The sequence below is a fragment of the Fusarium verticillioides genome, chromosome 8 (genome assembly GCF_000149555.1).
Source record: "Fusarium verticillioides 7600 chromosome 8, whole genome shotgun sequence".
NCBI lineage: Eukaryota > Fungi > Ascomycota > Sordariomycetes > Hypocreales > Nectriaceae > Fusarium > Fusarium verticillioides.
In genome coordinates, this window is record NC_031682.1 from 2,534,792 (window position 1) to 2,560,111 (window position 25,320).

A 25,320-nucleotide genomic window follows, 5' to 3' on the forward strand; every position below is an offset into this window, starting at 1 on the left:
CCAAGCAAGGTACGAGAAGCAAGGGTGCCGCATGAATCCATCCACATTTAGCCCATGTTGCGGAAGCCGAAGTGTGAAGAAAAAAGAACAATAAGATCAAAAAGAAAAGCCGCATGAATTCATTTCCTGTGAATTGAGTCTTCTCCACGCTGTGTAACGGGAAAGCGGGAACTTATGAGACACGGGAAGATTTGTTATCTTGATCCTCTTTTTGGTTGGTGTTAAATCCCAATTAGCGGACGGGTTGACATGGGTGAGCGACATTAACTACCGCATTATTCCCATTAGTGGCGAAATGAGGCTGAATGAAAACTTGGTTGTTGTTGTCGCAGAATTGGAGCGCACTGATGATCGATTTTGTGAGAGGAGCAACAATATCGGCTGATCTTGATGGGTTCTGGTCTTTGCTGGCTCTAGACTGACCTAGAAAATGCTAAATATGAAGCGACTTCGGTTCGACATGTTTCCCATGAGGCTCAGGCCTCCCACGTTTATCGCGTCCGAACAGTTGAGATGCGCCAAGAGCTTAAGCTTATTGATCCGCCGTGGCACTACGCCCATGCCGCAATGCCCCTTGGTGCCTGGATGGATTATGAAAGGGGCTACAATGTGCAACTAGAAGGGTCGGTAGATATTTTGAGATCGCTTGCCAGATTCTTAGTTTGGTTTAGTGGCACAGACTATTGATTCAGATCTACGGATAGCTGCGTCCATATTAAGCCCAGTGTGTTGAGGTAAATGAACTATAAGATCCTGGAACCATTTTGGGGGGAAAAGCAATTTCAGTAAAGCCCCGATGATTCATGATTGTTGCTTCCCGCTCAGCCGCAATGTTGCGCTAATCTAGAACAACTGCCGAGAGAGAGATTTCCTGGAGATCTTAATCGTTTCGTTTCAGAGAAGCGGTAACATTGTGAGTGTTGATTGCTCTCTGGATTCCTCTGTGAGATTGCACGTACGGATCAATGATCGCGTTGCGTAATGTCAACTCAGGGATTACCAGCGTAAGCGATCGTCAGCAGGGGTATTTTTGTCGCCTGGGACAATCTGTTCGGTTGATTCATCATTCACCACCGCAGTGCGACTAAACCATGTCCACCCTGGCAGTCTCGATCAGTCTTTATTTGTCTTAAATCTGAGCCTCAACCCAATATTTATGCATATCCTCTGGCCAGGGTCCCTGCTCAACTTCCAAAAGAAGAACGTCTCTCTAAGACATCTCCTTTTTGAACGTGACGTACAGCCTAGACGCTTCAACCTCCGGGACTATACGGACACCTCGTTTACTGCAGCACATTGTCGATACATTTTGCTTGCTGACCTCAGCTGGTTTAGCACAGTACCCTAGGTTAAACTGAGTGGTCTTCTCGCCAAGAAAAGAAGCACGGCTCCATGGATCCAGACCGTTGGTAGACACTCCGCTAGGATGCCTTATCCAAGCGATCGGGCTCCCAACACCTGGGACACCGACCCGGTGGTCGAACTCTCAGCTAGCCACGCCGAACCAATCCAGACATGAGGCTGAATGTCTAGATCATTTCGTTAGAGAGACTATTACTTCCCTGCATGGTAAGGCAAAGCTAAGGTCTTGCCACAAGTCTCGACTGCAGTTAACAACTAGCTCACAATTTGGCCGTTATACCTAGAGGCCTTCGCTTGATGAGGGGGGTTACGTTATTTAGTTGATGATTTCAACTGGTAACTCTGATAATTTCTCTCTTCATCCTTGAATTACAGCGGATGCACTTCTGTTTACCTCATACCACCTTGTCGCTCGTTTCTTGGTGTTTCACGACATTCTGTCATACTTCTCTGGTTCTGCCTCTTGTATTCTTCTGCATGCTGCCTGCAGTGTAGCAATGGATTCTCTCACAACCAACCCCCCTCGTTCCATTCTCATTGGCAAGCAAAAGGTTCGTCACTGTTACACTGTCTTTTCCCTCTTCCTCAACTGACATCTTCTGAAACAGGACCAAGTTCATGCCAACGTCCGAATCGTCCATGGCAAAACCCGCTCCAATGGTTCTGATGTCTCAGACACTGAATATCCCGTCGTACCTATTCCCGCATACCTCACCGACGAAGCGTCATCAAATGACAGCTACCGCGCCTCACAGCCTTCGTCTCTGAGATCCAGCACAACCGATACTCAGAGAACCTCAGTGATCAGTCGACCTGGCTCAAAGGGCGCTGATCTCATCGCTCCTATTCCGCGTCTTCCTGTCTCGATTAGCAATAATACATCCGTTGGTTCTCGCTCGGATGCTGGTCACTCTTCTACTCCTTCAGTTGATGATGAGATCACGCCTGTTCCTCAACCCTCTGCCGAGCGCGATGCTGCTTCTCAGTTCAAGAGCGACGGTGCTGAACAGGCTAAGCCCAAGTTGACACTGTCGCCGAGGATGATGTTGGCAACGCTGTCTTGTTGAAGCGTGGCAGGAGAAAGGTTACAACTCAGAAATACGTTCTCACAGCTGGCCTGATTGCAGTCAAGTAAGTTCATCACTCCACCTCAACGCGTCTCACTCATACTGACTCATATCCCAGCTTCATGTTCATCTTTGCCAGTTGGTACTGGCCCAGATACTACTACATCTACCTCCCCTTCATCTCCTTCCCCCTCGTCCTCAACTGCATCATGATCGCTTCCATCGCCGTCTTTACCCTCATCCACTGGGTCAGTCCCGAGGAGCAAAACAAACCCTCGTCCCCGGAGAACATGGTCTACGTCATCCCCTGCTACAACGAGACTCTCGAAGAGTGCACTCGCTCCCTCGACTCCCTCGTCAACCAAACAGGTCTCGAGAACCACAAGAAGGGCATCATGGTGATCTGCGATGGCCGTGTTCGTGGTCCGGGTATGACAAAGACCACTGGTGATTATCTCAACCAGGATATCTTCCTTCACCAGACACAGAGGAAGAGAATTCGTGGCGCTTATACTGCCTGGGACGGGCAGCAGATGGACATCGAGATCTCCAAGGGCTTTTATAAAGGTCTTCCGTTCTATTGCATCGTTAAGGATCAGAACCAAGGCAAGCGTGACAGTCTCATTGTCATTCGATCGTTCCTCTACAAGTTCAACACACGTGCCCAGAACCCTGAGTCCATCTTTTCCCGCGAGTTCCTCGACTCCATGACTAGCTGGCTTGAGAACGAGGTCAAGATGGACAATGTCGATCATCTCATTGGAATGGATGCCGACACAGTCTTTGAGGACAAGTGTGTGACTGAGCTTCTCAAGGAGTCGTACTACCCCAACACTGTCGGTGTATGCGGCTACGTCGCTGTCGACTTCAAAGATGGTAACTGGAACCTCTGGTCCATCTACCAATCAGCCGAGTACACCATCGCCCAAGGTCTTCGTCGTCTTCATCAGTCCGTCGCTACCAAGAAAGTCTCCTGTCTTCCTGGATGCTGCCAGCTCCTCAAGATCTGCGAAGAAACCTGTGGCGATCTCGTTCTCATCGATCTCTTCGGTTACTTCCCCAAGCACATGGACGGTATGCTCAAGCGTATCCGCGCTACAGCCTCAGAGGATCGAAACCACATTTGCCAATTGCTCGTCACGTTCCCTCACGCTCAGACGCGCCAGGCTCTTCATGCTCGTGCTTACACTGACGTCCCTCACTCCTGGAACGTTTTCCTTTCTCAGCGCCGTCGCTGGACTCTTGGTGCGACTAGCAACGATCTTCTCCTCTTCTGTGCTTGGAACACTCAGTGGTGGGAGCGCATCGTTGCTTTCTCCAATGTTCTCACCTGGTCTCTCAACGTGTTCGTCATTGCATCGATTGGTTGTATGATTGTCGCTTTCATGAGTCAACCTTGGTGGTTGATCATGTGTTTCGCTGGTGTCATGATCATTCCTCTTCTTTACTATGTCATCATGGCTACTTGGCTTCCTCGCAATCTTGTTGAGCGGGCACAGTTTATTTTGGGTCTCCTTGTCTTTGTCTTCTTGGGTCCTTTTCTCAACATCGCTGTCATGCTTTATGCTGTTGTCAACATGGACAACTTTGGTTGGGGTAAGACCAGGAAGGTCGTCACTGATGACTCTGAAGAGGAGAGGTCATCCCAGAAGGAGGGTATTGTCTCCGATAGCAGCTCCACTGAGCCCAAGGAGAAGATTGCCACAGCAGTGTAGGATTCGAGTTGCATAATGAGTTGGGCATAAAAATGCGACTAGACGTTACATGTCGAGAACATACATTACACAACATAATAATTGTAATACATATCCAGATTGCTTTCTCAAGCGACCTCAGGTGGCATACCTTACGCCTTTAGCAATCGACCATCTAAGTTGAGTTACAAACACAGTCAATAGTGGTGTGGCAAAGTTACACTTAATGTGACCTGGGGGAGCCACCTTCGCGGCTAGATTTCACACTGGTTTTAAGCTGAAAGGGCTCTATCTTAGCGCTATCTCAGGCTTTAGCATGCTGTATGTCCGAGGCGCTGCGTCAATCATTGCGCGATTCAGCGAGAATCATGTCAGCTTACTCAGAGCTAGTACTGGGTCCCCGCCTTGTTTTGAACATAAGAGACAGTTTTGAAAGTATATCTAGGAAGACGTCCCGCAGCTGGTTGTATCCTCAAAGTTACCGTGAGGTCTGACTTAGTGTCGCAAATGATATTTCCTTCTACACTTGATCACATAGATTACACTTTCTGAATTGAATCCGCGCATTTCGCTCTTTCGTTCATAATATCCCTCAGCGCGACACAATGGCCAGCAAAACGTCCCAGCAGATCACCTGGCTCTTGATTTCAATCATCGTACTCTCATCCCTTTTGTCGCTCGTTCTACCAACCAAGCTGCTCCGTCTATTACCAGTCATATCATCGATAGTCAGCCTACAATTCGCTTACGACGAGTATGCCTTCCTCTCTTGCTGGACAATACGTCAATACCGAGCGCAAGCAAATGAACTGCTGCCGCTTTGGTTCACCAACTGGGGACCGTGGGGAACAAAGGTTGTCTTTGGAAGCTTTACTCTCAGTTTGGCAAGCGGAATCGCGAATATCGTTACTTCTGGGGCACAGAGTGTCGTTCTCTTTTACTTGGCTGGAACTGTATTTGCGGCAGGTCATCTACTCATCTTTGGTCCCAAGGCAGTCGGCCTGCTTGCCAGGATCAGGCGTAATGATACTAATGCTTCTAGTACGGCATCATTAGAGCTGTGGTTGGAGATGCACCTGACAAGGTCTTTAGTGATGGACTTACCGGCTCTTGCCTGCTTCATCACCGGGTTCCTTCTCGCTACGGAGCGTATTGTATAAGTTCGGCAAGAACTATACATAGTTCAAAGGTTAATCAAACAATGTATATTCTGACGGTTGCGGTCACAACGCCATATTTGTTGGATGCAATAAGTATCAACTATTCTTATGCATGAGGCCAAGTTCCTAGTGATACTAATAAACGTTCCAGATTCGTCCAAGATCATGTCGTGTTAGAATTGCTTACTATGTCCTTGAAAGTCTGCCATCCCTAGCATGACGAGCCTCGACTGATCAAGTAGAATAAAGAGAACAAAGCCTTTTGGCGAGCCACATTGTATCATCGACTGGCTTCCATTTTTGGTAGGTCCTGAGTTGCCAGCGAGGCTGGGGACAACAGGAGGGACAGTGCTGGTGAAAAATGTAGAATGAGGCTCAGTGGCCAGCTGTTCCTCTGGGATGGGTCTTTCACGCCAGTAATAGGCAACCTCTTTCCAAGTCGTCTTCCGGCAATCCCTTCCATCAGTACTTGAACAACTGCCAGCCCCGCAATTCGTAAAGACTAGGAACGGAGGTAAGAGATAACTTATAGTCACTGCAGGGTATTAGTAGCAGGGTCACATTTAAAGAATTCGCAATTTGTTCTATCACAAGCGCCTTCCTCTCCAATGTTCCAGCAACGTGTTCGAGGCCATTCTGGCGTCCCAGACATTTAAGGCCGTGGAGCAATGCAATTAGACAATTTGCGAAACGGTGACTGGACCTACTACTATACGCAAGCTTTGAAGTGCGCCGCTCAGAAGCCTTAGGTTCAGCACAACTCATCTTTGATTCTTTGTAGTTTACGCTGACTTTGAATAGCTACTGGGCTACCTCGGAGCCATGCATTATCTCAATTAACATGAAGATCATGACCACCTTCGCCCATGGCAAGACAACCAGTTTCTGTACCAATCTAGACAACATATCCACTGGACGATACGACGGTGGACCCAATAAATTTCCAGTCCCGTTTTCTTTCTTTCTTATGCAATGTATATCCATCATGATCCTTGACCTTACAACCAGCCGGATTTCGGGCAATGGGGGAGATCCAGAGGAATTCGCGTGGTTCACTCTAGCAAATTCCCGCAATAGCGCATTTGCGACCATCGTCAATTTTACATGCTGGGATACACCTTGGTGAAGGCGGCATGGCCGGTTTTGTCGACTATGGCAAAGCTGACCCTGTTGCCTTTCTGGTTGTCGCCGTTGCGGCTTAAGAGAATGGAAGAGTTGCTTCCAATACAGATGATGAGATGTTCAGCGAGGACAAGAAGGTGAGAGCTCCGAGACAGAAGAGTGTAAAGAGGAGAGATGATGAATTGCGGTTTTGGTATGGCATCTGTAATTTCGTCTCGTTCTACAAAGCAGCAGAGATGGGCTTGTTGATTATACACAACGATTTGTGCCTCACGGAAAAGCACGATACAGCGTTTCACACGAAGTATCAGCTAACGTTAGGTACAGGCAACAAGCCCAGTCAACTGTTATTAGTAGCTAGTAATATAAATCGACGGTGGAAGATGGGACCGGATGGGCCGATGTGAAAATCACATGCTAGAGATACCAGTTGATTGAACATTGCATTCAAGCCACAGTGTAAATCAGATCAGCATCATATCAGCGACATGAGCGGCATGTGAGCTGTTTACTGACTTGGATCACTGCATAGTAGTGCTGACTGACAGATTGCGTGTCTTGGAGAAATGGCTCGCAGTATACACAAAAAGCCACTTAGTAATGGCGCATCATTGATAACTCATATGTCAGAAAGTCAACCAGGTCCAGTACAAATCTTACAATGTATTAATCACTGTGCTTCTCGACTTTTAGCTACTTTGCTTACCCCTCTTTGAGGATAACATGATGTTCCCCAACGTCTCACACGGAAACTTAAATTGCTGGGAATTAATTGACAGCTTTTGTGAAGTTACAACAAGATGACAGTCTAATGACACATCAACTGATGGATCAGATGATGTATGGTGTAGCCTGAAAATGGCCATCATCTGGAACAATTTTATTTATTTGACATTCGTAAACTTGAATCCTCACGCTTATCAGACAAAACAAAACTCAGGCTTTTCGATCACATTTTCAAGGCTTGATACACGTGACTCAAACAAGTATCAATGATGAGTGACGACTGGACCGCCGAGCCTCTGGTTCTCGACTTTGAGCATCTTGCTCGAAACGATGTCGGCCTAGTCGGCGGCAAGAATTCCTCCTTGGGTGAGATGATCCGAGCCCTCGGACCAAAGGGTATCCCGGTGCCACCAGGCTTCGCAACATCCTCCTACGCCTACTGGCACTATGTCGACGCCAACAACATCCGGGGCAAGATCGATGAACTCGTCGATCAGTGGCAATCTGGCCATCAGACCCTTGCTGAGATAGGCCACGCCATACGCACTCTGTTCCTACGTGGGACATGGCCCGCCGATACTGCCGAGGCCATACTGTCTGGCTATCGCGACTTGTGTGACAAAGCTGGGGTCGATGATCTGAGTGTTGCAGTGCGATCAAGCGCAACGGCAGAAGATCTCCCTGACGCGAGCTTCGCTGGACAGCAGGAGACGTACCTAAACATCCAGGGGAGCGAAGCACTGCTCGATGCCTGTAGACGATGCTATGCTTCGCTCTTCACAGACCGGGCTATCAGCTATCGCCATATCAAGAAGTTCAATCATGGCAACGTGGCTCTGTCCATTGGGATACAGCAGATGGTTCGCTCCGACATCGGTGGCGCAGGAGTCATGTTCTCGATTGATACAGAGAGCGGCTTCGACAAGATCGTCCTCATCAATGCTGCATGGGGTCTTGGCGAGAATGTCGTCCAAGGCACCGTCAACCCAGATGAGTACCATGTTTTTAAGCCACTGCTGTCTAATGAGAAGCTGTCGCCGATTCTGAGCAAGAAGCTCGGCGACAAGGCCGTCAAGATGGTGTACGGGGATAAGTGCGTACCAACTCGCAATGTCCCTACATCCAGAGCTGAGCGAGCGTCCCATGTTCTCGAAGATGAAGAGATTCTCCAGTTGGCACGATGGGCGTGCCTTGTTGAGGAGCACTACGGTTGCCCAATGGATATGGAGTGGGCCAGAGATGGCTCTTCTGGCAAACTCTATATCGTACAGGCCAGACCTGAGACTGTGCAGTCTCGTCGCGACGCGGCTGCCTTCAAGACCTACAAGGTTGGCGAACGTGGCCACACCTTGACCACGGGCCTGTCTATTGGTGACAAGGCAGTTGCTGGGCGCATCTGCCTGCTCACTTCAGTCTCGGACAGGGACAAGTTTATCGACGGCTCCATCCTGGTTACTGACTCTACTGATTCCGACTGGGTGCCTGTGATGAAGAGAGCTGCTGCGATTGTCACCGACTACGGTGGGCGAACCTCTCATGCCGCGATTGTCAGTCGGGAACTGGGTGTCCCAGCGGTAGTTGGCACTGGAAACGCAACCTATGTTCTGCACACTGGGCAAGATATCACCGTGTCATGTGCAGAAGGCGATTCGGGCCTTGTCTATGATGGAATTTCGGACATCACTACTGAGATGGTCAACATATCCGACCTTCCTTCCGTCCGAACAAAGATCATGCTGAATCTAGCCAATCCCTCAGCTGCGTATCGCTGGTGGAGGCTCCCAGTCGATGGCATCGGACTTGCGCGTATGGAATTCGTGGTCAGCAATTCTATTCGGGTGCACCCCATGGCTCTCGTCCACTTTGATCATCTTGAGGATGAAGCAGCCAAGAAAGAGATCGCCAATCTCGCTGCAGGCTATGCTTACAAGCCTGATTACTTTGTGGATAAATTGGCATCTGGCCTTGCGACACTGTGTTCTGCTGTTTATCCCAAACCAGCCATTATCAGAATGAGCGACTTCAAGACGAATGAGTACGCTCGCCTGATAGGCGGTGCCGAGTTTGAACTCAAGGAGGAGAACCCCATGATCGGATTTCGTGGGGCCTCGCGTTACTACTCGCCTCGTTACAAGGAAGGCTTTGCTCTAGAATGCCGCGCTGTGAAAAAGGTTCGAGAGGAAATGGGACTCACTAATGCCATCGTCATGATCCCCTTTTGCCGAACAGTCAAGGAAGCCCGAAAGGTGCTGGACATGATGGAGCAGAATGGTCTGAAGCGGGGAGAGAACGGCCTCATGGTTTATGTGATGTGCGAGATCCCCTCCAACGTGATCCTGGCTTCGAGCTTTACCCAGCACTTTGACGGCTTCTCCATTGGGTCCAATGATCTGGCTCAGCTCACCCTCGGTGTAGATCGTGATTCGGGGGAGTTGGCGAGTTTGTTTAACGAACAGGATGAGGCTGTCAAGTGGATGATTGCTAGAGCTATTGCGGTAGCTCGCCGAGAGGGCTGTAAGATTGGGCTTTGTGGTGAGGCACCAAGTAATCATCCTGAATTTGCCAAGTTCTTGGTTAATGCGGGGATTGATTCCATCTCTGTCAGTCCGGACAGTTTTATTCAGGTTATGAAACACGTAGTGGCTAGTGAGAAGGGCTTGTAATTATTTATTCAGCTACTGTTAGTGATGTTTAAAGTGCATCTTATTCATCAGCCGATAGTTTGACGTTGTGAGGTAGAATGCAGAAGGACGCTAATGAGCCTTCAGAGGGAAGGATCTTCTTTGCAAGCCTGGTGATATCAGTAGTGCGAGTTGATATTTACAAAAGAATATCCAAGACCTCGAAGTCGATAGGTTTTGCGGTGACTTGATTTGCATCTGAATATTTCACCAAGTCATCCTACTTAAACCATGATACAAGAAGTTTAACTGGAATTATTATACCTATTGACTATAAATACAAACGCCAAAAATGCTCACCACCAGTCTCGCTGGATTGATTTAACACTGGCTTTCAATAAATCCCCCGATGATTTGACCGCCGCATTCTCACCTTCGTTCATCGATAGTGGAACTGTATTGAGGATCCCCTTCCTCCCAATGACGGCGGGCAAGCTAAGACAGCATCCATACTCCTCTTGAAAGTGACTGACTGGGTACATCTCATGCTTATCCAGCATGACAGAACAACACAGATTAGCTGCAACTGAAGCTATTCCAAAAGGTGCAGACCCTTTCCCCAGACTGATTTGACTCGACCGATGCTTGCAGATGAGTTCGATCCTACTGCGGTCGATGGCATTCAGCATTTTCACGTCCTCAATGGGGATCGTGCCAATGGTTGCTGCCGACCAGACGACTACTTGATGTTCTCCATGATGACCTACGACGAACGCATCCACAGTATATGGAGATACCTTCGATGTTTGTATTAGAAATGCGGTAGTCCAAATGTCACAGCGCCCACTCACCAAAGCACGGGAGGCAGCCATTCCTCGGAGCCTGTAGGTATCCAGAGCTGTACCAGTGCCAATGACCTGAGATGGAGGAAGTCCCGACATTTCTTTGGCGAGAGACGTCAGTAGGTCAACTGGATTTGCCACGATGAGCAAGACGGTGTCAGCTCGAAAGGGCTTCATCGCCTCCATCACCTCACGTATCATCGAGGTGTTCCGGGACGTATAGTCAACAGTTGTCTGGCCTTGGGAAGAACAGTGAGTCAACATCCCCACGCAATGGACCGCACACGTACCTAGCATGTGTTTAGATGCGGCGGTTATCACCACGAGATCGCACTGAGCAGCCTCACGGTACGTAGCTGGACGTACACGCGTACTGCTGTTAGTACTGTAAGTGACATCGCAGAGGTCTTCGATCTGGGCGTTTCTGACGCTCAGGTCGAGATCGACGAGGAGAAGCTCGCTCGCCATAGAATTCAACGTGAGGTTGTAAGCGACGGCGCCGCCGACTTCGCCAACGCCGACGATGGCCACTCGAGATGCTGAGCCCATCGCGCTTCAGTTGGATTGACGGTAATATTGTTGGCCCCGCTGTGCATTTTGACTATGAGCCGCGATTTATAAAACCCCTGGGGGTCAGGCAAGGATTGTGGCGTAATTAGAGTTTGTGGTGTTCTGATGATGTACTGATGGTCCACATTGCTGACTGTCAGAGTAGCATTGAAGCGTCACGCCACAACGAAAGACCTGATGTGACAATGACTAGAAGCTTGCTCACAAGAGGGCATCATCGTATCAGATGATAGCCTGTTGCTCGTGTTCTGATGGAGGTTATAGATCGTATGCTAAGACCTTTCAACGGCTATGTTCAGTTGCTACTTTAGCCGAGGTCACTGATCTGACGGCTCCATTAGCTCAATGCGACAGCACGAGCATGTTGCTAATTTTGTACATTACGGAATCACTTCAGTTCCAACATCCACCTCGTGACGGAAGGCCTGCATGATGGATGTCGTCGAGTTAGAATATCAGTGACACTGGAAAGAGGTCATGGAGGCTATGCAGCTTAATCACCAGACAGTAATATCAGAGGCAATTCATGCAGATATAAAACATCTCACCCAAAGCGAAATTAATTGCATCTTCAACAACATTCACTCACCATCATAAGATATCAAGCACTCGTTACACACAAACTCAATTCTCATCATGAAGCTTATCCCTCTCCTCACCATGGCTGCCTTCGCAGCAGCTACCCCTGCTCCCAAGGGCTGCACGCCCGGAACCTACTCCTGCACGGCCGACCTCAAGGGCTGGCAGGTCTGCAACGTCGACCGCACCTGGGTGGTAAGCCTCTCCGCTTCCTAGCGGCGCGCCAACAAGGAGGAGTAAGCTAATTGCCCTTTTAGTTCGCCGGTGCTTGTCCTCCAAAGACGGCTTGCCTGTTCAACAAGCAGAATGGCTCGCCGTACTGCGTGCCCCCTGGCTTTCATTTCTAGGCCAGTTCCGGCTGGTGTGGTCGTTTTCTCGCAGCTTTACCGTGTTGATCTTTTACGATCTTTGAAGCTGCAAATTCACCACTGTGCGATATACGAATACGCTGGTGGACGCAGGCTTATGTCAATCCTTATGCTTTAGCAGATCCTTGTCAATAGCTTCTTTCTTTAAATTATACTTATTATACCTTCTCTTGTAAATCACGCGTCTCTACCTATAATCTATTATACAGTTCGACATGTTTCTGTATACATGGCTTATCTCCAAAGCCGTAGTAGGCCACAGATATTGCTATTAACACTAGACTGCGACAGGCAATAAAGTATATTTTAGGATTAATAAATATCTTATGAGATCATTAATAGGAAGCCGCATAAAGTTTACAATTTCAGAGGCCAACGATAAACATGCTAATCCAGTAAAACAAGCCCCAAATAGCCAGGACCATCATATTCAGACAATCTCCCAATCAGAGTTCATTACATCAAGGCAAGAAGCATGCCTCACTCATCCACCATACAAATTCCTTCCCACAAGTAGATCCTTAGATATCCTTTCCATGTTTGTGATGCGTATCAACAACAGTCTTGATCTCAATAGTGGTATTCTCTCCATTCTCCGCTACTGCATGCACAAGTACGTCCTCTCCGTAAGGCCACTCCTCTTTCATCTTCTCCGGTGTGTCATACTCTGCATAGTCAAGAGGGTCTAGCAGCTTACGTGCTGCTGTCCTGGCCGCAGCACGGTGAACAAAGGTTCCCTCTATCTGCATCTCCTGCACGCATCCGGTCCGATCCCTGTTGTAGTCGATGACGGTCTGTGTCACGTAGTGCAGCGAGGGTACCCCGTGGGGTAGTAGAACCGCACCGTCGCGGTCGGCCTGGAGCATCTCGGTATTGGGCGTTGCCTGGATGGAGACAAGGAATACCTGGCCTGCTGGGGCTTTGGCGTAGATGAGAACCCCGTTGCCGTGATCCCAGGTTCCGACATGACTTGAATGGACGGCGTATTCAACAAAGTCATCAGGCTTGTATCTCAGAGTATGCAGGACCCTGAAGGCCGAGTCTTTGGCGGCTTCGATGGTCGCGCGTGTGCCGAGAATGTAGATAGCTCGTTTGGACCCCGAGGGCTCGATGTGAAAGTCGATGACGGTCAGGATGATGTGGTAAAGGAGTTCAGAGCTGTTCTGCATGATGATGAACATTCATATAGTTGATAGATCTCTGGACAGATTGTTAGAAATTGCCGAGTCAAGATGATGTTCTTAACATCAAGGACACCTTTAGGAACAGTAGAAATGTTGCAGAAATATACTCACTTGACCGATCTGCATCTCGAGTCTAGGGAAAGCTTATCACGATGTGACCAGATGATGGGCATTGCCTCAACTACTTCTCATTCGTGATTCCGCGGATGCGTCATGCTGGAGTGTCACGGAACGCTCTAGCGTCTTGTGATGTTTGAACAAAACATCCTCACATGATTCTCTTTTCGTTGTAAAGACTGCCCTCTCCCATCACATGCTAGTCACAAGGTTGGTGGGCAGTCACTTATCTGAGCAAAAGGTCCAGGAAGTTGAGAGGATAAAATGTCCGTGGACAAAGCTCCGCGTTCTGTGATTGGTTGAAGGAGGCTTGTTTCTCGGGCCACATTGTGCGGCTTTCGTGGTACGATACTGACGCCACAAACACTACTGACTGATGACGCCAATCATATCATATCATATCATAACCCTCAGCATCCGCCGGTCTAGATCGCTTTTATTGAATAGCTCAAATGCCCAAAGGTCATATCAAACACAGCATCCCTGCCATTCCCCCGGGCGCCGGAATGTCTTTCTGCTTCATGTTGCAGCAGCCATGTCGAGCCCTACCAACACCGATGTAGGTAGCCCAGATATCGGAGCACCAAGCAATGGAATGCTGGCGTGGTTGGCTGCCATCTTGCTCCCGCTTATGGCTTTGATAATTATGTTTTTGGTAGGGATACCTAAGTATGTCTTACCGCTTCTTGACTGCAGAGGGGCAAAGATTAACGGCTACAAAGAGTCTATAGATGGGCCAGGCCAAGGTCTTCTGTATCCTCGGGAGGAACATCGCCTACCACAGTGTCATCAAGCGACTCACAGCGTCGGGACCTGCCGCACCTCGACTCTTTTGCACCTCCGAGGACCAGCAAAGACATGAGGTCGAATATCATGAGCCATACTCACGCCTCGTGGGCTGAACCAGCCTCTAGCATGACATGGTTAGTTTCTGGACACGTCACCATTTGGCGCCACTCACTAATCATCCTCGGTGGGTATAGTGCAATCTGTTTGGGCGAGGTCAGCGACACGGACATGCTTCGCCAACTCGATTGTCAGCATATCTTCCACTCTGATTGTATCGCAACATGGTACCTTGCGGAGCATGATACGTGTCCCGTATGTATTCATAACTTTGTCACCTCTTCCTGTAGACTAGAAAGGCCACAGCAGGCGCATTTATATGAAGGCCGGATAGAGAATGTGTAGATACCTATTCTGGCTAGAACCAATACTATATCCTTTTGACCATCTGCAGTAGGATATTATGTGCCGGATGCGCTAGGGAACGTTAATACTAATCTGCCGACTTCAGTCCATATTAGTAGATTATAGTCCCAAGCTTAGCATCAGGAGGATTACCCTGTCCATGGGCTCCAGTTTGAGCCCGGGGAATCATCCTAGCCTGGTTGTCAATTGCCCAAGATAGGTAGCAATCAGGATAACCTTTACGCCACGGAGCAGTTGGTCCGCCGCCAGATGGCTGTAAGTGGAACGCACAGGCCTCGATGTGTCTCACGCAAACTAAAGCAAACACATATATTAAGTGAGTGGTCTGCCACACCCAAGTCCTACATCTCATAGCACTGCCTATGTACACGCTGTCGTTGCCGACATGCAGCTTCTCTTGTGTCATTATACAATCGTAACCCCCCTGTCAAGATGCTCTACCTGATCAGATAGATGTCTGTTCTCCTCCTCGAGGGCGAGGATGCGCTGCCTTGCGAAATCCAACACCTCTCCTCGGCTGTAGCCGCAGTCCGGTGCTTCCGAGTTTCCTTCGCCGCCGGACACGTCCTTCGTCTTTGAAACTTGAAGCACAGCCAGAAGTCGTTCGAACTTGTGCTTCAAGCGGGTGCGGTACTGTTTCTCAACGTTGTTATGGCATTCCCTAGCTTGCACGACATGTGCAGGGAGTGCGGGCTTCTTGCTGACCTTCTTTGGCCTGCGTGATGCCGAGCGCATCTTTACTTGAGTGGGGGATCTTTCCAAGCCCACAAGACTCTCTTCATTGCTCAATGTTGAGTTGCGTCGGTCTAAAAGCCCCGCAGTAAGGACTTTTGGCTGGCTCATATCGGCCCAGGATGAGTCGACGTGTTCGATTGAATGCTTGGACTGCATGCCTTCTCCGCTCTGTGCAGGGAAGTCATCATCTCCAATACAGGTATTGGTGATGAGCGAGGATCTGTTTGCTTTCTTGACCTGCTCACTTGAAGAGGGTTTTGGTGGCAGGTGGGTGAGGGGTATTTTGGGGACGGGTGAGATTGGTCGAAGATAATAGCCAGGTGCCTGGTACAAGGGATCGAGGAAGACAGGGTCTGTAGAGGGTCATTCTCTGCATCCGACAAGGCCACGGCTGTCTTACCCTGCTCGAATTGACTCAAAATATTATCGAACGTCGACTGTGAGCTGTCAGCCTTGACTGCCATGAGGGGGTGACAAGGTGTTGTGAGAAGAGGTGAGATTGTGCAATGATTAGAGATTACCTAAATGCGACCAGGGTTCATTTCGTCCTGCACCTGTCGCTCAACGACCGCTACTTACCTCGTTAGGGAAAGGCGCTCCGTCCCATTCGAAACCGTTAAAGTCTGGAATAATAGCAGCGGTGCTCATAATAGTCTATACATCCAATGGTGGCGATATCTTGAAGGGGAGGCACAGGCTCAATACATCTGGCACAAAGAAATATATAAAACGGCCCTGCGTTGGTGGCGTTGGTATGTGACACGAAAATCTTGTGATATGGCACATTCATTTGCGTTATTCCCCAATATTTTCCGACGTTCCGTTCTCCTCCTCAATGTGTTGGACGGGTCTCGTCCCCGCAGCAGTTGCATCCGGTTGCCCGACGAAGCTAAAGTCTTATCGGGGCCTGTCTTTGACGACGATAATGGTAAATAGTGGTGAGATGCAGCCAAGCCACATCACCTGATATCACCATAGGTAGCTGTTTGCGTTTGCGATTTGTGCGTTTCATTGTTGATCTCGATCTCGCTTGAGGAGAAGCAAATTGATCTGGCCGGCATGGTTCGATATTCATCATGCCAGCAGCGACAGTTGGTAGCATCGCTTGTATGATATCGACTAGCTTAGCGTGCGGTCGCTGAAGGTTGGACTAGTCTCAATCCCCGAGGCCAATTATTGGCCACGTCGCTGTATTTAAAGTTTGGCTAATGGGCCTATGACGGGAAAAAGAGGTGTTCCATGCTTTTTAGCGTCACTTAAATGCAACATTAATGCCCGCAGTACAGACAAATTCCATCAATGTTTGCTATCGCAATCCCCCGTCCCTCCATCTTGCATCCCTTGTTCCAGACCATAACATGATAAGAGACTCGTCACTCGCAAACTACCACTAAAAAACAGCCACAAGTCTCCAGTTTCATGGGGACATGCCATGTGGTTTGTCCCATCCGTTATTTCCGCCCAGTCCTCCTACAGCGAAGTTCCCGATGGTGGTGCTGTTGGGGCTGCTGGATGGAGAATGTCTCGAAATCAGACTTTGGACAGAATTGACTGCTTCATTCGCGATGTATCGCTGGATGAGGGTGCATCCGCAGTCGCCGTGCCTCAGCAGCTGGAGCTTTAGTTGGTAAGCTGTTTCCCTCAGTTCATTGCAGGAAGCAGATAATTCTCTGTGCCGGTCCTGTAGCTTCTCCACCTCGGCATTCAGCTTGTCTTGTTGCTCTTGCTTGCGCGCACGACAATTCGCCGCAGCCCTTCGGTTCCTCTCCAAAACCTTGGTGTAATGTCTTTTTTCTTCCCTGTTGAGTCCAGTCTTGGTCCTTCTCGCATTCTTTTTGACGCTGCGCTTCCGTCTGTTTCTTTTCTTCCCCTCGGTTTCTGTACCCGAGTTCGTGCGGGGCTGGATGCTAGTGCTGACTTTGACCATCGCTGGCAGTCCAGGTTCAGACTCAGGTGGAGTTGAGCTTGGCATCCATTCGGTGGTAGCGCTCAAGCTTCCTTTGTGATTTTGCACAATGTCCAAGGTTGCCTCGTCGTACACGCATTCTTGATGTGCTCTGCTATCGAGCTGTAAATCTTCTTCGCCGACGCCGCCTGCGCTGAGCAGAGATCCTGCGAGCGGTGCATTGAACAGTCCCTCATCATTCAGTATGCTCCCCGTAATATCGTCGTTTTCGCAGTAGTTGGAGGATGAAGGCGATATGAATGGCTTAGGCAGTGCACATATGTTGTATACAGTGTTGGATGAAATGTGCCAATTCCAGGGATGTAGGCCTTCGGGCATGTCGCCCCAAGAGACTCCGTAATGAGGGTCATCGTGAGTAATAGTGCCCCAGTCGACAAGTGAAGCCATTTGGAAGTGCAAGGACAGTTGAAATCTGGAGTTGACAGTCCAAGGGTAAGAATCTCACTGCAACAATGAAAATTAATGCAAGGATTTTGAAATCAATATAGTTGTTTTTGCGAGTAATGACAAAAGGTCCTAGCAGTACCAACTTACTCAATACTCGGGACATGATGGAGATATAATTGATCCTATTGATCAATTTAGACGAATACTCTTTACCATTTCCGTGCCACCTCGCTTGGGAGGCAAAGGCAGCATGTATCAACATGATTAGCTGCCGCCTTACTTCCAGGGGTAACAAATTTGCGCTAGGTGAATGTTGTCGATACCATCAGATCATGTTTGCTACACGTATTCGGCCCAGTCACAGACAAATGCTATGGTGGGTATAATTAAGCATGTAAGGAGACGATCGTAAGATGACCGGGGAACTGCATAATTGGCTATGCGCATCCGATCCCAACGATCATGGTGTGAGTGATAACATGATGAGGTCTTGACAAACCCTGTACCGAGGCCTGGATCTCGTTCTCAAGGTTGCATGTCTTGCAGATTATCATGTCAGTACCCTTGTCTTTAGCTGCAAGTACAGGGACTTTTGCCATGAGTCTGGAATTCCGGTCACGGCTTGGCAAACAGCTTGTAAGATCAGTGGCCACTTGAACTCTGAGTCAGCAGATATGGATCACTGATCATGTCTCTTTCCAAGTCTATAGTAAGCTAAGATCAGGGCTGTGATCTTCGTGTTCGTGCTACTCACAAACATCAGGCTAGTTTCTCAGATTATATTGTTTCCAGAAATCTTCAGCTTTTCTGACCTGTTTCTATGATTTGCAGCTCCTGACGTTCTGTTGGGCGTTTGCATTGTCGGAGGTGGTAAACTTGAAGGATTGGGTTAGCAAATTGTTCCTGGCTCTTGTTGGCGGTACTGGCTCGAGCAACGGGTAGTTTTAGAATTTTCCCCGCAGGCTTGGTTTGACGTTGTTCCGTACCGATTGCACTAACAATTTTGTTACCCATTAACTCTTATCTATCACGTGTATGTGCTATCTAATTCACAACTCACCCGGCATCTGCAAGCATGAAGGCAATAAAGAGTAATACAAAGCTATTAATAACTATCTTTATATAAACCCTAAATTCTTCGCAGTAATACTAGGTAAATAGTAACTATTAATAATAGAATATTTCATTAACTTTAATATAATATGTAGTAAATGAAATTCTATAATAAACTCACACTATATCCTTTAAAGAAAAAATATACTTAAGTTATACTCTGATTTTTACTTTTATAAAAATATATATAAAAAAGCCAATAGAAGGGTTTCCCAGAAGTAGGAGCTCTGCTATTCTTTAGCCTAACTAATGACTTAGGTTCCGACATCTGAGCTACGTGCCAGGCTGTCCTTACTACCTGTAATATATCATATATTATACAAGAAACCACCACGTCAACACTTACGCCCAGGCCGCCACAACTCCTTTTCACTAATTACTCTCCTCATAACGTCTTCATATACATCTCTAGCCCATATCACCACAAAGAGATAAGATAATAAACCGGAAAGTGACTCATTCTCACTGACATGCCCTGAAGTTCACGGGGTTTCCCTTCTCAGGGACAAGGATCATTCTGATCGCTTAGATGAAATTGGCGCTGGAGGCAGAGGCCCTCAAGCAGCTAGTGCTTCATTCAATACGCACTTTTTCATAAATACTGTCCACATGCCGGGATCTGCTGCAGGAACACCGTTTCTTCTTTGTGGTGATGAATTGGAGGCGCTGCGGAAGACAGAAGCGATGCTCCAGGACTATATACATAATCCGCAATGTTTCCATCTCTTCTAGAGATCAGGAACAAACTTCCTCTTCACCATTGCTGAAGCGACATTGCCATCTCACATCATCAAACTTCCGGTCTCTGTCCTACAATTCGTTCTGTGTTGGCAATTGCACTAGTGTAAGCAGTGCGGGGTTCAGCCAGCCACAACTGGGACTAACGATCTGACCAGCCAATCCACATTTGCATAAGACATTACAACCCCAGACCTCAGAGACAATGACGGAATTCACAAGCACAGAACGTTTGGATTTCCTGTTGGAGATGGCTCTGACCATTCATGAGGGCATTGTCGAGCATCTCGAGGGCAATGATGAGCTTGATAACCAGCTCATTACCCGCCTCAAAGAGGCGGACCACTTCATCGTGGTAAAGAAAGCATTACAAGGTCATCTCGTCGACCACGCTAGCAATACCGACAGTGACAACAAACCCGCTCCGGCTGACACCACCCCGCCGAGCAGCCACTATTCACATTCAACCGCGACGCCCAGCCCTCAAACCCCTTCTTCCCCTTCGCTTTTCTTCTCTTCGCCTGAGCCGCATGGCACTCCAACTTCAACGCCTGCACGACGAAAGGCCACACGTCGGATCCCAGGAGAAACCCAAGGCTCCAAGGCTCTCCGTAAGATGCGGCGGTCGGTACCCTATGCAAGCTGGGTTGACAAGCCCAAATCATTCAATTAACGCGGATGGCGATTGGAGAGTGAGGTGCATTGTAATGAGGTTTGGTGTTGGCGCAAGTATTAGAATCGGGAAGGGGTAATAGAGGTTGCATGAGTTTACAGATACCTAAGTTAGATCTCATTAGCGTTGGACATTCTCACTCTCATTACAGCGTTTATAGTGGTCTTATAGCCAAGCAATACAGTCATTCCCGAGCGCATGTCTTACAACCCACTGCTCGTACTGTGCATGACTTAGGTCCATTGACAAAGTTATATCAACTGACCTTAGTTAGGAACGTCAGCTCCCAAGCTCTAACTGATAAAAAATCACTTCATGAAGCACCACGAGCCGATGCACTGTGGAAGAAAAAGCAAAAGAAAACGGGCTCCTCCGGGGATTGAACCCGGGACCTCTCGCACCCAAAGCGAGAATCATACCTCTAGACCAAGAAGCCGATTTTAGTAATTAGATGTCAGCAAAGCCACTATCAAGGATTATATCTAGAAGACCACTGCGCCTTAATCTTCGTTTTAACTACAGGTCTGGCGCAGCTCTGATCTCACTTTCAGGCAACTGCAGGTTATTTATTCTTAAATCGTTTCATATAAAAGGTCTGTGTTCCTATTAATAAGAGCTTTTATAGATACAATATACCATCCATGCGGCTTACACTTAGGTGTGCAAAGATATTCAATCAATGTGTCGCTGGTACATGACCTTAATGTCGAGTGCGCGCCCAACGTCAGCAACCACTGTCAGGTTCAGCTTTGCCTAACCCAAATATCCCTAGTCACTACTTCTTCATAAAATTGAGAAACATGACTCCAGAGATCGTAATGTTAATACAGAACAGCGAGGTACAAAGAACAGTAGTTCTGTTTAGCCGGCTCTCGAGCTTGTTTATCTCGTCTTGGATAATACGTTTGTCCTCTAGTTGTTGTCGTCCCTTGCCGTGGGCCATAGGCTTTCTTTCAATGACACTAGTGCCGTCACCGGAGTCGCTGTCTACATCAGACTCATCTACGACGCCGATCATGCTTGTGCTATTCGGAGATTCGCTGACGACTGTTCCTTGGGATTGAATCGATGTTTGCCACTGGGGCACAATGTCGAAATAAGATACTTCCTGCCGAGACATGCTGAGTGTTGTTAATGAACTATGATTGTGAGAGTGCAGTGGTGTAGGGGAAAATAAAGCTGTAGCGGGATAAGCTGATTGCTGGGCAGATTAGGGGGAAATATACAGCTACATTGTCCTTTAATACATCGGGATCCGAACAACGTTCAAGACCGCTTTGTATGGGATCCTCATTGTTCCAACTGAAGCGCGTAAAATACGCTCACTGTTCTAATTTGTTGTGTTTGGGTCAAGTGGCCAGTTCTCTAATGGGACACCTGTGAACACTAAAGAAACCTTGAGGTTAGCCTGAGTATCAACAACAGCATTCTTCGTGCTTACATTGACTAACGTCATTAACAAATCGAAAGAAAAGTGTGGCCGATTGGGTGCTGCGACATGTTGGACAGCGCTGGCTCTTCTTCTCACATTGCTGAACAAAGACCCGGACATTGGCGATGCCCAGGTTATGCCTATATCAGTTCCCTAACACTTTGCCCTCTCAGGACTGTACTCATTTTCTATACTAAGGCTCGTCTATCCTGTGTTTGCTGGCCTCCTTGCTCAATGTTCCGACCAAAGAATGGGCCTCAAAACAATAATCATCAAGCCACAAAGCCTTCTACTCGTCTACTGCCGCAAGATTTGGGTCTTCATCACGAAAATTGAACCCAAAGAGGGCTTGGGTGGGTGGCGTCTCGTGTAGCCAGACCAGACCAGTTTAAGAAGTTGTCCGTGGCCGACAAGCTCAAGCCTCGTAATGATTCTTTATCTAGCAGAGACTTTTGTCCGTGACCGGTCCGGCGTCAACATTTGCTGTGTCCCGGTAAGATACGACAACCAATGGTGGGAGAGTGTTCCACTAGCGTCAGGCCAAGCAGACCCGAGGGCGAGCAAGTCGCCGGTGAGAGAAAGCCATATTCGATAAACGCACCAAGACCAAAAGCAATTATGGTCACCAGTCATAATGACGCCCATAAATATGATCTGTCAAATAAGTCGCGTCGCACGAGGTGATGGATAAGAGACAAAAACATACTGTGCGTCAGCTGCCCCCACACAGGCCTGTAGCACAGAACAAGGGATTCGATGTTTATATGCACTTGATAACAGGAGGTATATCGCGGAGAATTACGTTTATTTTCCTAACATCCACGTTTAAATGATGTAATGCACCTCCTGCGAAGCTGAGCACGCGTCATATGTCAAACTACCCCCACCTGTCAAGATTACACGAGATCTCACCGCGATGAGGCTAGCCATCGGAGATTAACAGACCGGGAATAGATGACGGAATCAACCGGGCTACCGACATGTAGTTGCCGATGCAAGGGAATTTGAGGTATGCCGCCCGTCCCACTCCAGCCTGGTTGATGTAAGGGATAGACTAGGGCTGAGCTGAGGATGTTGCTTTTTGTAAGACGGCCCCTCCGTATAGGTACCCATCTGCAAATACCGATCTGGAATCTGAGACACTCCAATTACATGTGATCGATATGTCTCAAGCCATTGAAGGGAGGAACCGGACGGAGCGCTGTTTCGGGTATTACTCAGGTTATTGGGATATGAAGCTAAAATAAGGGACACGGCAACCAGATGATAAAACCCTGCCTCAGCCCTGGTTAATCATCATCTCCATCTACATCTCCAATAGTCTACACAGCCTGCTTTATCACCTACCTCTCTTTTCGCAACATGCCTTCAACAGTTCTTGTCGACAGCAAGGTACCTGGCGTTCGGTGCCCGACTTGCGCCGCTGAGGGAAAGGAAGTCTGGGTCATTCCAGGTCGCTTCTGTGGATTCTGCGGGACTGCTTGCATTGGTGAGTTCTCGTTGACTTCAAGGGAGATTTGCTTTTTTTAATAATCCTGTCAGACTGATCGTCAGTGATGTCTGGCTTTACTCGGATAAAGCATGAGTGACATCTGGGCGCAAAGGCGTTACCAGGCAGCGTACCTCTCTTTCTTTTTGACATGGGCTTGGTCCCTATCCCATCCCATCCCCTACTGTTTCTGCGAATGTCTCCCTGGATATTGCGACGCCTCGTTGACGAGTGCTTCATTTATCTTTGGCTCTATGTTATTTCTTTGCAGCTTCGTCGTTCGCCGGGCGTTCGGTTTCGTTGTTGTGTTATTGATGCTGAACTGTCAAAGACAGAATTTGATGACTCTGCCTGCGGATATAGTACGGTTTTGGTGGGTGATGGCAGAAGGTCGACTACTTCAGAGGTTCAAGATGTATGTAAGGACAGGGATGGACCAAGAATGTTACACGACTCATATGAGAGCCAAGTGTTAATAAATTATGCATGGAATTTGTTACTGAGAATTATTAGCCTTGTGAATTGCAAAGCTGACTACCAGTTTTGCCAAAGGGGTCTGGTCCATGTCAGCATTCGTCAAGCATTGTTCACCGTTCGGGGTTGGTCTGCCTGCATAGTGCATTACCCAAACAGTGGTTCATACTAGATGTTCCGGTAAACATCTATGTATCTGTTTCATCGCTTTACGCACTGTTCACCTGCTGGTCTCACTATGCATCGCCATGATCTTCCGGGACTTGACTTCGTTCACAGCGACAACAAAATATCACCACTAAGCTGGCAGCGCCAAGCTAGCCAGGTCGAGGAAGCTCACGGAACATTGGATTCGAGCGGACATGGTTTAACTGCCTGTGCCAATAATTATAAGTACAAGGAGTGTACCCCATAATAATGACGACCACCTCACGGCATCAGTGTCAGTAACATCAGAATCCACAGGGCTGTTTCTAAGCTCATCATCTCCTGACAAAATGCAAACTTTCATTCACCAGATATTGGGGTGGGCTGATGAGGTTGAGTCTTGTGACCAGACCGGACATGAACCATACTATTGGCCCTCAAATTCTAGTGCCGACGGTTATGAGACTTCAAATGATTCCTTCTATACAGCTAGTGAAGCGGATTCCGAGGCATCGACTGCGACTATCGGTCGATCTGGGATTCTTGAGCCCATGGCATCTGACGTTCACAATGACACTCCGCACGAGGAGACCTTTGAGGGCGCAAGTGAGACAGCCAATCCGCATCCATACTTAACGATCTGCACAGATATCGCTAAGGAAGCTATTTACATCTATGAACTAAGGAAAGAGGGCGTCATTGATGATACGTGGAATAGCAAATCCTGTCTCCTCACACGCACGCTCATCCATAATAAAGCAACTTCCACCTCGGGGCGCCTCCTCTGGCGCTGCGATGTCAATTATGATCCAGAAAGTGCTGTTCCGGGCGACGTTGTGGTTCTGTACATGCCTGATCACGACTTTGTGGAGAAGATCGAGCAAGGCGAAGCCGTTTTTGACCAAGGTGTTGATACAAAGCAAGATTCGATTCCGATGCAGATGATCGATCCAGACTTTTCTGGCCCTGAGCAAAGACTCGCTGGTCGAGTCTTGGCTTGGAAGGTTTGTGGTTTGGGGGATTGTGACTGGATGGATCGGCGGGGTCGTCCTATTGATCTGGGTGATCTCGAGGTGATCCCCAACATCATCCACCTGCTCAAGTGAGCTTTGGCATACAACCCGCAGTAAGAATGTTGTGGTTCCACTTGTGAGGAATATTTTCCTGTTGTGATTGCGCCAGATGAGAGACAGCTCAAGTAGGCGGGTCCTTGTACATATTTATGAGTAACGTCAAACCAGAGACGTAGTATTGACTTATGGGATCTGTCAGAATCAGAATGAGGATGAGAATGAATATATGAATCTACGGACTGGAGATGAAATGAATCCCCTTGATCCCATATGTAGAATAAATATGAGTCTCCAACAGTGACCAGCAATAATAAGTCCAGAAACTGACGGGGTATATTTCTTAGCTACTATTCGCCAAACACACCCCAAACGCGAAACAATTCCACGAACTCGAATACTTTATAGAGAAGAAGGTGCAGGGTCTTCGACTCTTATGTTCTGTCAAACTGGCCTGGTATCTCAGAACCAC

The 25,320-nt window shown here is 48.1% G+C and overlaps 13 protein-coding genes and 1 non-coding gene across 15 annotated transcripts; 8 read left to right on the forward strand and 6 right to left on the reverse strand.

The window, feature by feature from the left end:
* Nucleotides 1-1,859: 1,859 nt before the first annotated feature.
* On the forward strand, nucleotides 1,860-4,144 carry FVEG_13459 (hypothetical protein; the record flags this gene model as incomplete). Its single annotated transcript, XM_018902828.1, has 4 exons — nucleotides 1,860-1,913; nucleotides 1,971-2,392; nucleotides 2,440-2,493; nucleotides 2,548-4,144. 4 exons carry the CDS (start codon nucleotides 1,860-1,862, stop codon nucleotides 4,142-4,144), a joined length of 2,127 nt encoding a protein of 708 aa, XP_018761653.1.
* A 584-nt stretch (nucleotides 4,145-4,728) lies between these two features.
* On the forward strand, nucleotides 4,729-5,283 carry FVEG_13460 (hypothetical protein; the record flags this gene model as incomplete). Its single annotated transcript, XM_018902829.1, has 1 exon — nucleotides 4,729-5,283. The coding sequence occupies one exon, from the start codon at nucleotides 4,729-4,731 to the stop codon at nucleotides 5,281-5,283; it is 555 nt and encodes a 184-aa protein (XP_018761654.1).
* Nucleotides 5,284-7,287: 2,004 nt separating this feature from the next.
* FVEG_13461 (phosphoenolpyruvate synthase) lies at nucleotides 7,288-10,102 on the forward strand. The gene has a single exon (XM_018902830.1). It carries the CDS (start codon nucleotides 7,398-7,400, stop codon nucleotides 9,792-9,794), a length of 2,397 nt encoding a protein of 798 aa, XP_018761655.1. The 5' UTR covers nucleotides 7,288-7,397; the 3' UTR covers nucleotides 9,795-10,102.
* On the reverse strand, nucleotides 9,970-11,364 carry FVEG_13462 (L-lactate dehydrogenase). 2 transcript variants are annotated; one of them, XM_018902832.1, is made up of 3 exons: nucleotides 10,885-11,364; nucleotides 10,604-10,833; nucleotides 9,970-10,549 (listed from the first exon to the last, which is right to left on the reverse strand). In XM_018902832.1, the coding sequence occupies exons 1-3, from the start codon at nucleotides 11,141-11,143 to the stop codon at nucleotides 10,109-10,111; spliced, it is 930 nt and encodes a 309-aa protein (XP_018761657.1). In that variant the 5' UTR covers nucleotides 11,144-11,364; the 3' UTR covers nucleotides 9,970-10,108. The 2 variants fall into 2 exon arrangements, with proteins under 2 accessions (XP_018761657.1, XP_018761656.1); XM_018902831.1 differs by having other exon boundaries at nucleotides 10,034-10,833; nucleotides 10,885-11,183.
* A 42-nt stretch (nucleotides 11,365-11,406) lies between these two features.
* FVEG_13463 (hypothetical protein) lies at nucleotides 11,407-12,461 on the forward strand. Its single transcript, XM_018902833.1, has 2 exons — nucleotides 11,407-11,938; nucleotides 12,001-12,461. The coding sequence occupies exons 1-2, from the start codon at nucleotides 11,801-11,803 to the stop codon at nucleotides 12,088-12,090; spliced, it is 228 nt and encodes a 75-aa protein (XP_018761658.1). The 5' UTR covers nucleotides 11,407-11,800; the 3' UTR covers nucleotides 12,091-12,461.
* On the reverse strand, nucleotides 12,394-14,578 carry FVEG_13464 (hypothetical protein). Its single transcript, XM_018902834.1, has 4 exons — nucleotides 14,490-14,578; nucleotides 14,374-14,432; nucleotides 13,407-14,322; nucleotides 12,394-13,311 (listed from the first exon to the last, which is right to left on the reverse strand). The coding sequence occupies exon 4, from the start codon at nucleotides 13,290-13,292 to the stop codon at nucleotides 12,633-12,635; it is 660 nt and encodes a 219-aa protein (XP_018761659.1). The 5' UTR covers nucleotides 13,293-13,311; nucleotides 13,407-14,322; nucleotides 14,374-14,432; nucleotides 14,490-14,578; the 3' UTR covers nucleotides 12,394-12,632.
* Nucleotides 13,781-14,645, forward strand: FVEG_17527 (hypothetical protein). The gene is made up of 2 exons (XM_018906774.1): nucleotides 13,781-14,335; nucleotides 14,396-14,645. The coding sequence occupies exon 1, from the start codon at nucleotides 13,789-13,791 to the stop codon at nucleotides 14,272-14,274; it is 486 nt and encodes a 161-aa protein (XP_018761660.1). The 5' UTR covers nucleotides 13,781-13,788; the 3' UTR covers nucleotides 14,275-14,335; nucleotides 14,396-14,645.
* A 384-nt stretch (nucleotides 14,646-15,029) lies between these two features.
* On the reverse strand, nucleotides 15,030-16,007 carry FVEG_13465 (hypothetical protein; the record flags this gene model as incomplete). Its single annotated transcript, XM_018902835.1, has 3 exons — nucleotides 15,030-15,712; nucleotides 15,760-15,796; nucleotides 15,939-16,007. 3 exons carry the CDS (start codon nucleotides 16,005-16,007, stop codon nucleotides 15,030-15,032), a joined length of 789 nt encoding a protein of 262 aa, XP_018761661.1.
* A 769-nt stretch (nucleotides 16,008-16,776) lies between these two features.
* Nucleotides 16,777-17,712, reverse strand: FVEG_17528 (hypothetical protein; the record flags this gene model as incomplete). Its single annotated transcript, XM_018906775.1, has 1 exon — nucleotides 16,777-17,712. One exon carries the CDS (start codon nucleotides 17,710-17,712, stop codon nucleotides 16,777-16,779), a length of 936 nt encoding a protein of 311 aa, XP_018761662.1.
* A 2,056-nt stretch (nucleotides 17,713-19,768) lies between these two features.
* Nucleotides 19,769-20,431, forward strand: FVEG_13466 (hypothetical protein; the record flags this gene model as incomplete). The annotated part of the gene is made up of 1 exon (XM_018902836.1): nucleotides 19,769-20,431. One exon carries the CDS (start codon nucleotides 19,769-19,771, stop codon nucleotides 20,234-20,236), a length of 468 nt encoding a protein of 155 aa, XP_018761663.1. The 3' UTR covers nucleotides 20,237-20,431.
* A 169-nt stretch (nucleotides 20,432-20,600) lies between these two features.
* Nucleotides 20,601-20,672, reverse strand: FVEG_17529. The gene has a single exon. It is a non-coding gene; the product is annotated as a tRNA-Pro (tRNA).
* A 236-nt stretch (nucleotides 20,673-20,908) lies between these two features.
* Nucleotides 20,909-22,386, reverse strand: FVEG_13467 (hypothetical protein; the record flags this gene model as incomplete). Its single annotated transcript, XM_018902837.1, has 3 exons — nucleotides 21,678-22,386; nucleotides 21,065-21,622; nucleotides 20,909-20,970 (listed from the first exon to the last, which is right to left on the reverse strand). The coding sequence occupies exons 2-3, from the start codon at nucleotides 21,354-21,356 to the stop codon at nucleotides 20,909-20,911; spliced, it is 354 nt and encodes a 117-aa protein (XP_018761664.1). The 5' UTR covers nucleotides 21,357-21,622; nucleotides 21,678-22,386.
* Nucleotides 22,387-22,967: 581 nt separating this feature from the next.
* FVEG_17530 (hypothetical protein) lies at nucleotides 22,968-23,662 on the forward strand. The gene is made up of 2 exons (XM_018906776.1): nucleotides 22,968-23,157; nucleotides 23,211-23,662. The coding sequence occupies exon 2, from the start codon at nucleotides 23,250-23,252 to the stop codon at nucleotides 23,631-23,633; it is 384 nt and encodes a 127-aa protein (XP_018761665.1). The 5' UTR covers nucleotides 22,968-23,157; nucleotides 23,211-23,249; the 3' UTR covers nucleotides 23,634-23,662.
* A 466-nt stretch (nucleotides 23,663-24,128) lies between these two features.
* Nucleotides 24,129-24,884, forward strand: FVEG_13468 (hypothetical protein; the record flags this gene model as incomplete). Its single annotated transcript, XM_018902838.1, has 1 exon — nucleotides 24,129-24,884. The coding sequence occupies one exon, from the start codon at nucleotides 24,129-24,131 to the stop codon at nucleotides 24,882-24,884; it is 756 nt and encodes a 251-aa protein (XP_018761666.1).
* Between the last annotated feature and the right edge of the window lie 436 nt (nucleotides 24,885-25,320).

What these genes read in the sequence shown, in the direction of transcription:
- FVEG_13461 (XM_018902830.1), top strand. Translation starts at nt 7,398, where the DNA reads ATGATGAGTGACGACTGGACCGCCGAGCCTCTGGTTCTCGACTTTGAG.
- FVEG_13462 (XM_018902831.1), bottom strand. Translation starts at nt 11,143, where the DNA reads ATGGGCTCAGCATCTCGAGTGGCCATCGTCGGCGTTGGCGAAGTCGGC. An exon ending in CGCATCTAAACACATGCTAG is followed by an intron (nt 10,834 to 10,884) that starts GTACGTGTGCGG and finishes GTTCTTCCCAAG; the next exon opens with GCCAGACAACTGTTGACTAT.
- FVEG_13463 (XM_018902833.1), top strand. Translation starts at nt 11,801, where the DNA reads ATGAAGCTTATCCCTCTCCTCACCATGGCTGCCTTCGCAGCAGCTACC. An exon ending in ACGTCGACCGCACCTGGGTG is followed by an intron (nt 11,939 to 12,000) that starts GTAAGCCTCTCC and finishes TTGCCCTTTTAG; the next exon opens with TTCGCCGGTGCTTGTCCTCC.
- FVEG_13464 (XM_018902834.1), bottom strand. Translation starts at nt 13,292, where the DNA reads ATGTTCATCATCATGCAGAACAGCTCTGAACTCCTTTACCACATCATC.
- FVEG_17527 (XM_018906774.1), top strand. Translation starts at nt 13,789, where the DNA reads ATGACGCCAATCATATCATATCATATCATAACCCTCAGCATCCGCCGG.
- FVEG_17530 (XM_018906776.1), top strand. Translation starts at nt 23,250, where the DNA reads ATGAGTGACATCTGGGCGCAAAGGCGTTACCAGGCAGCGTACCTCTCT.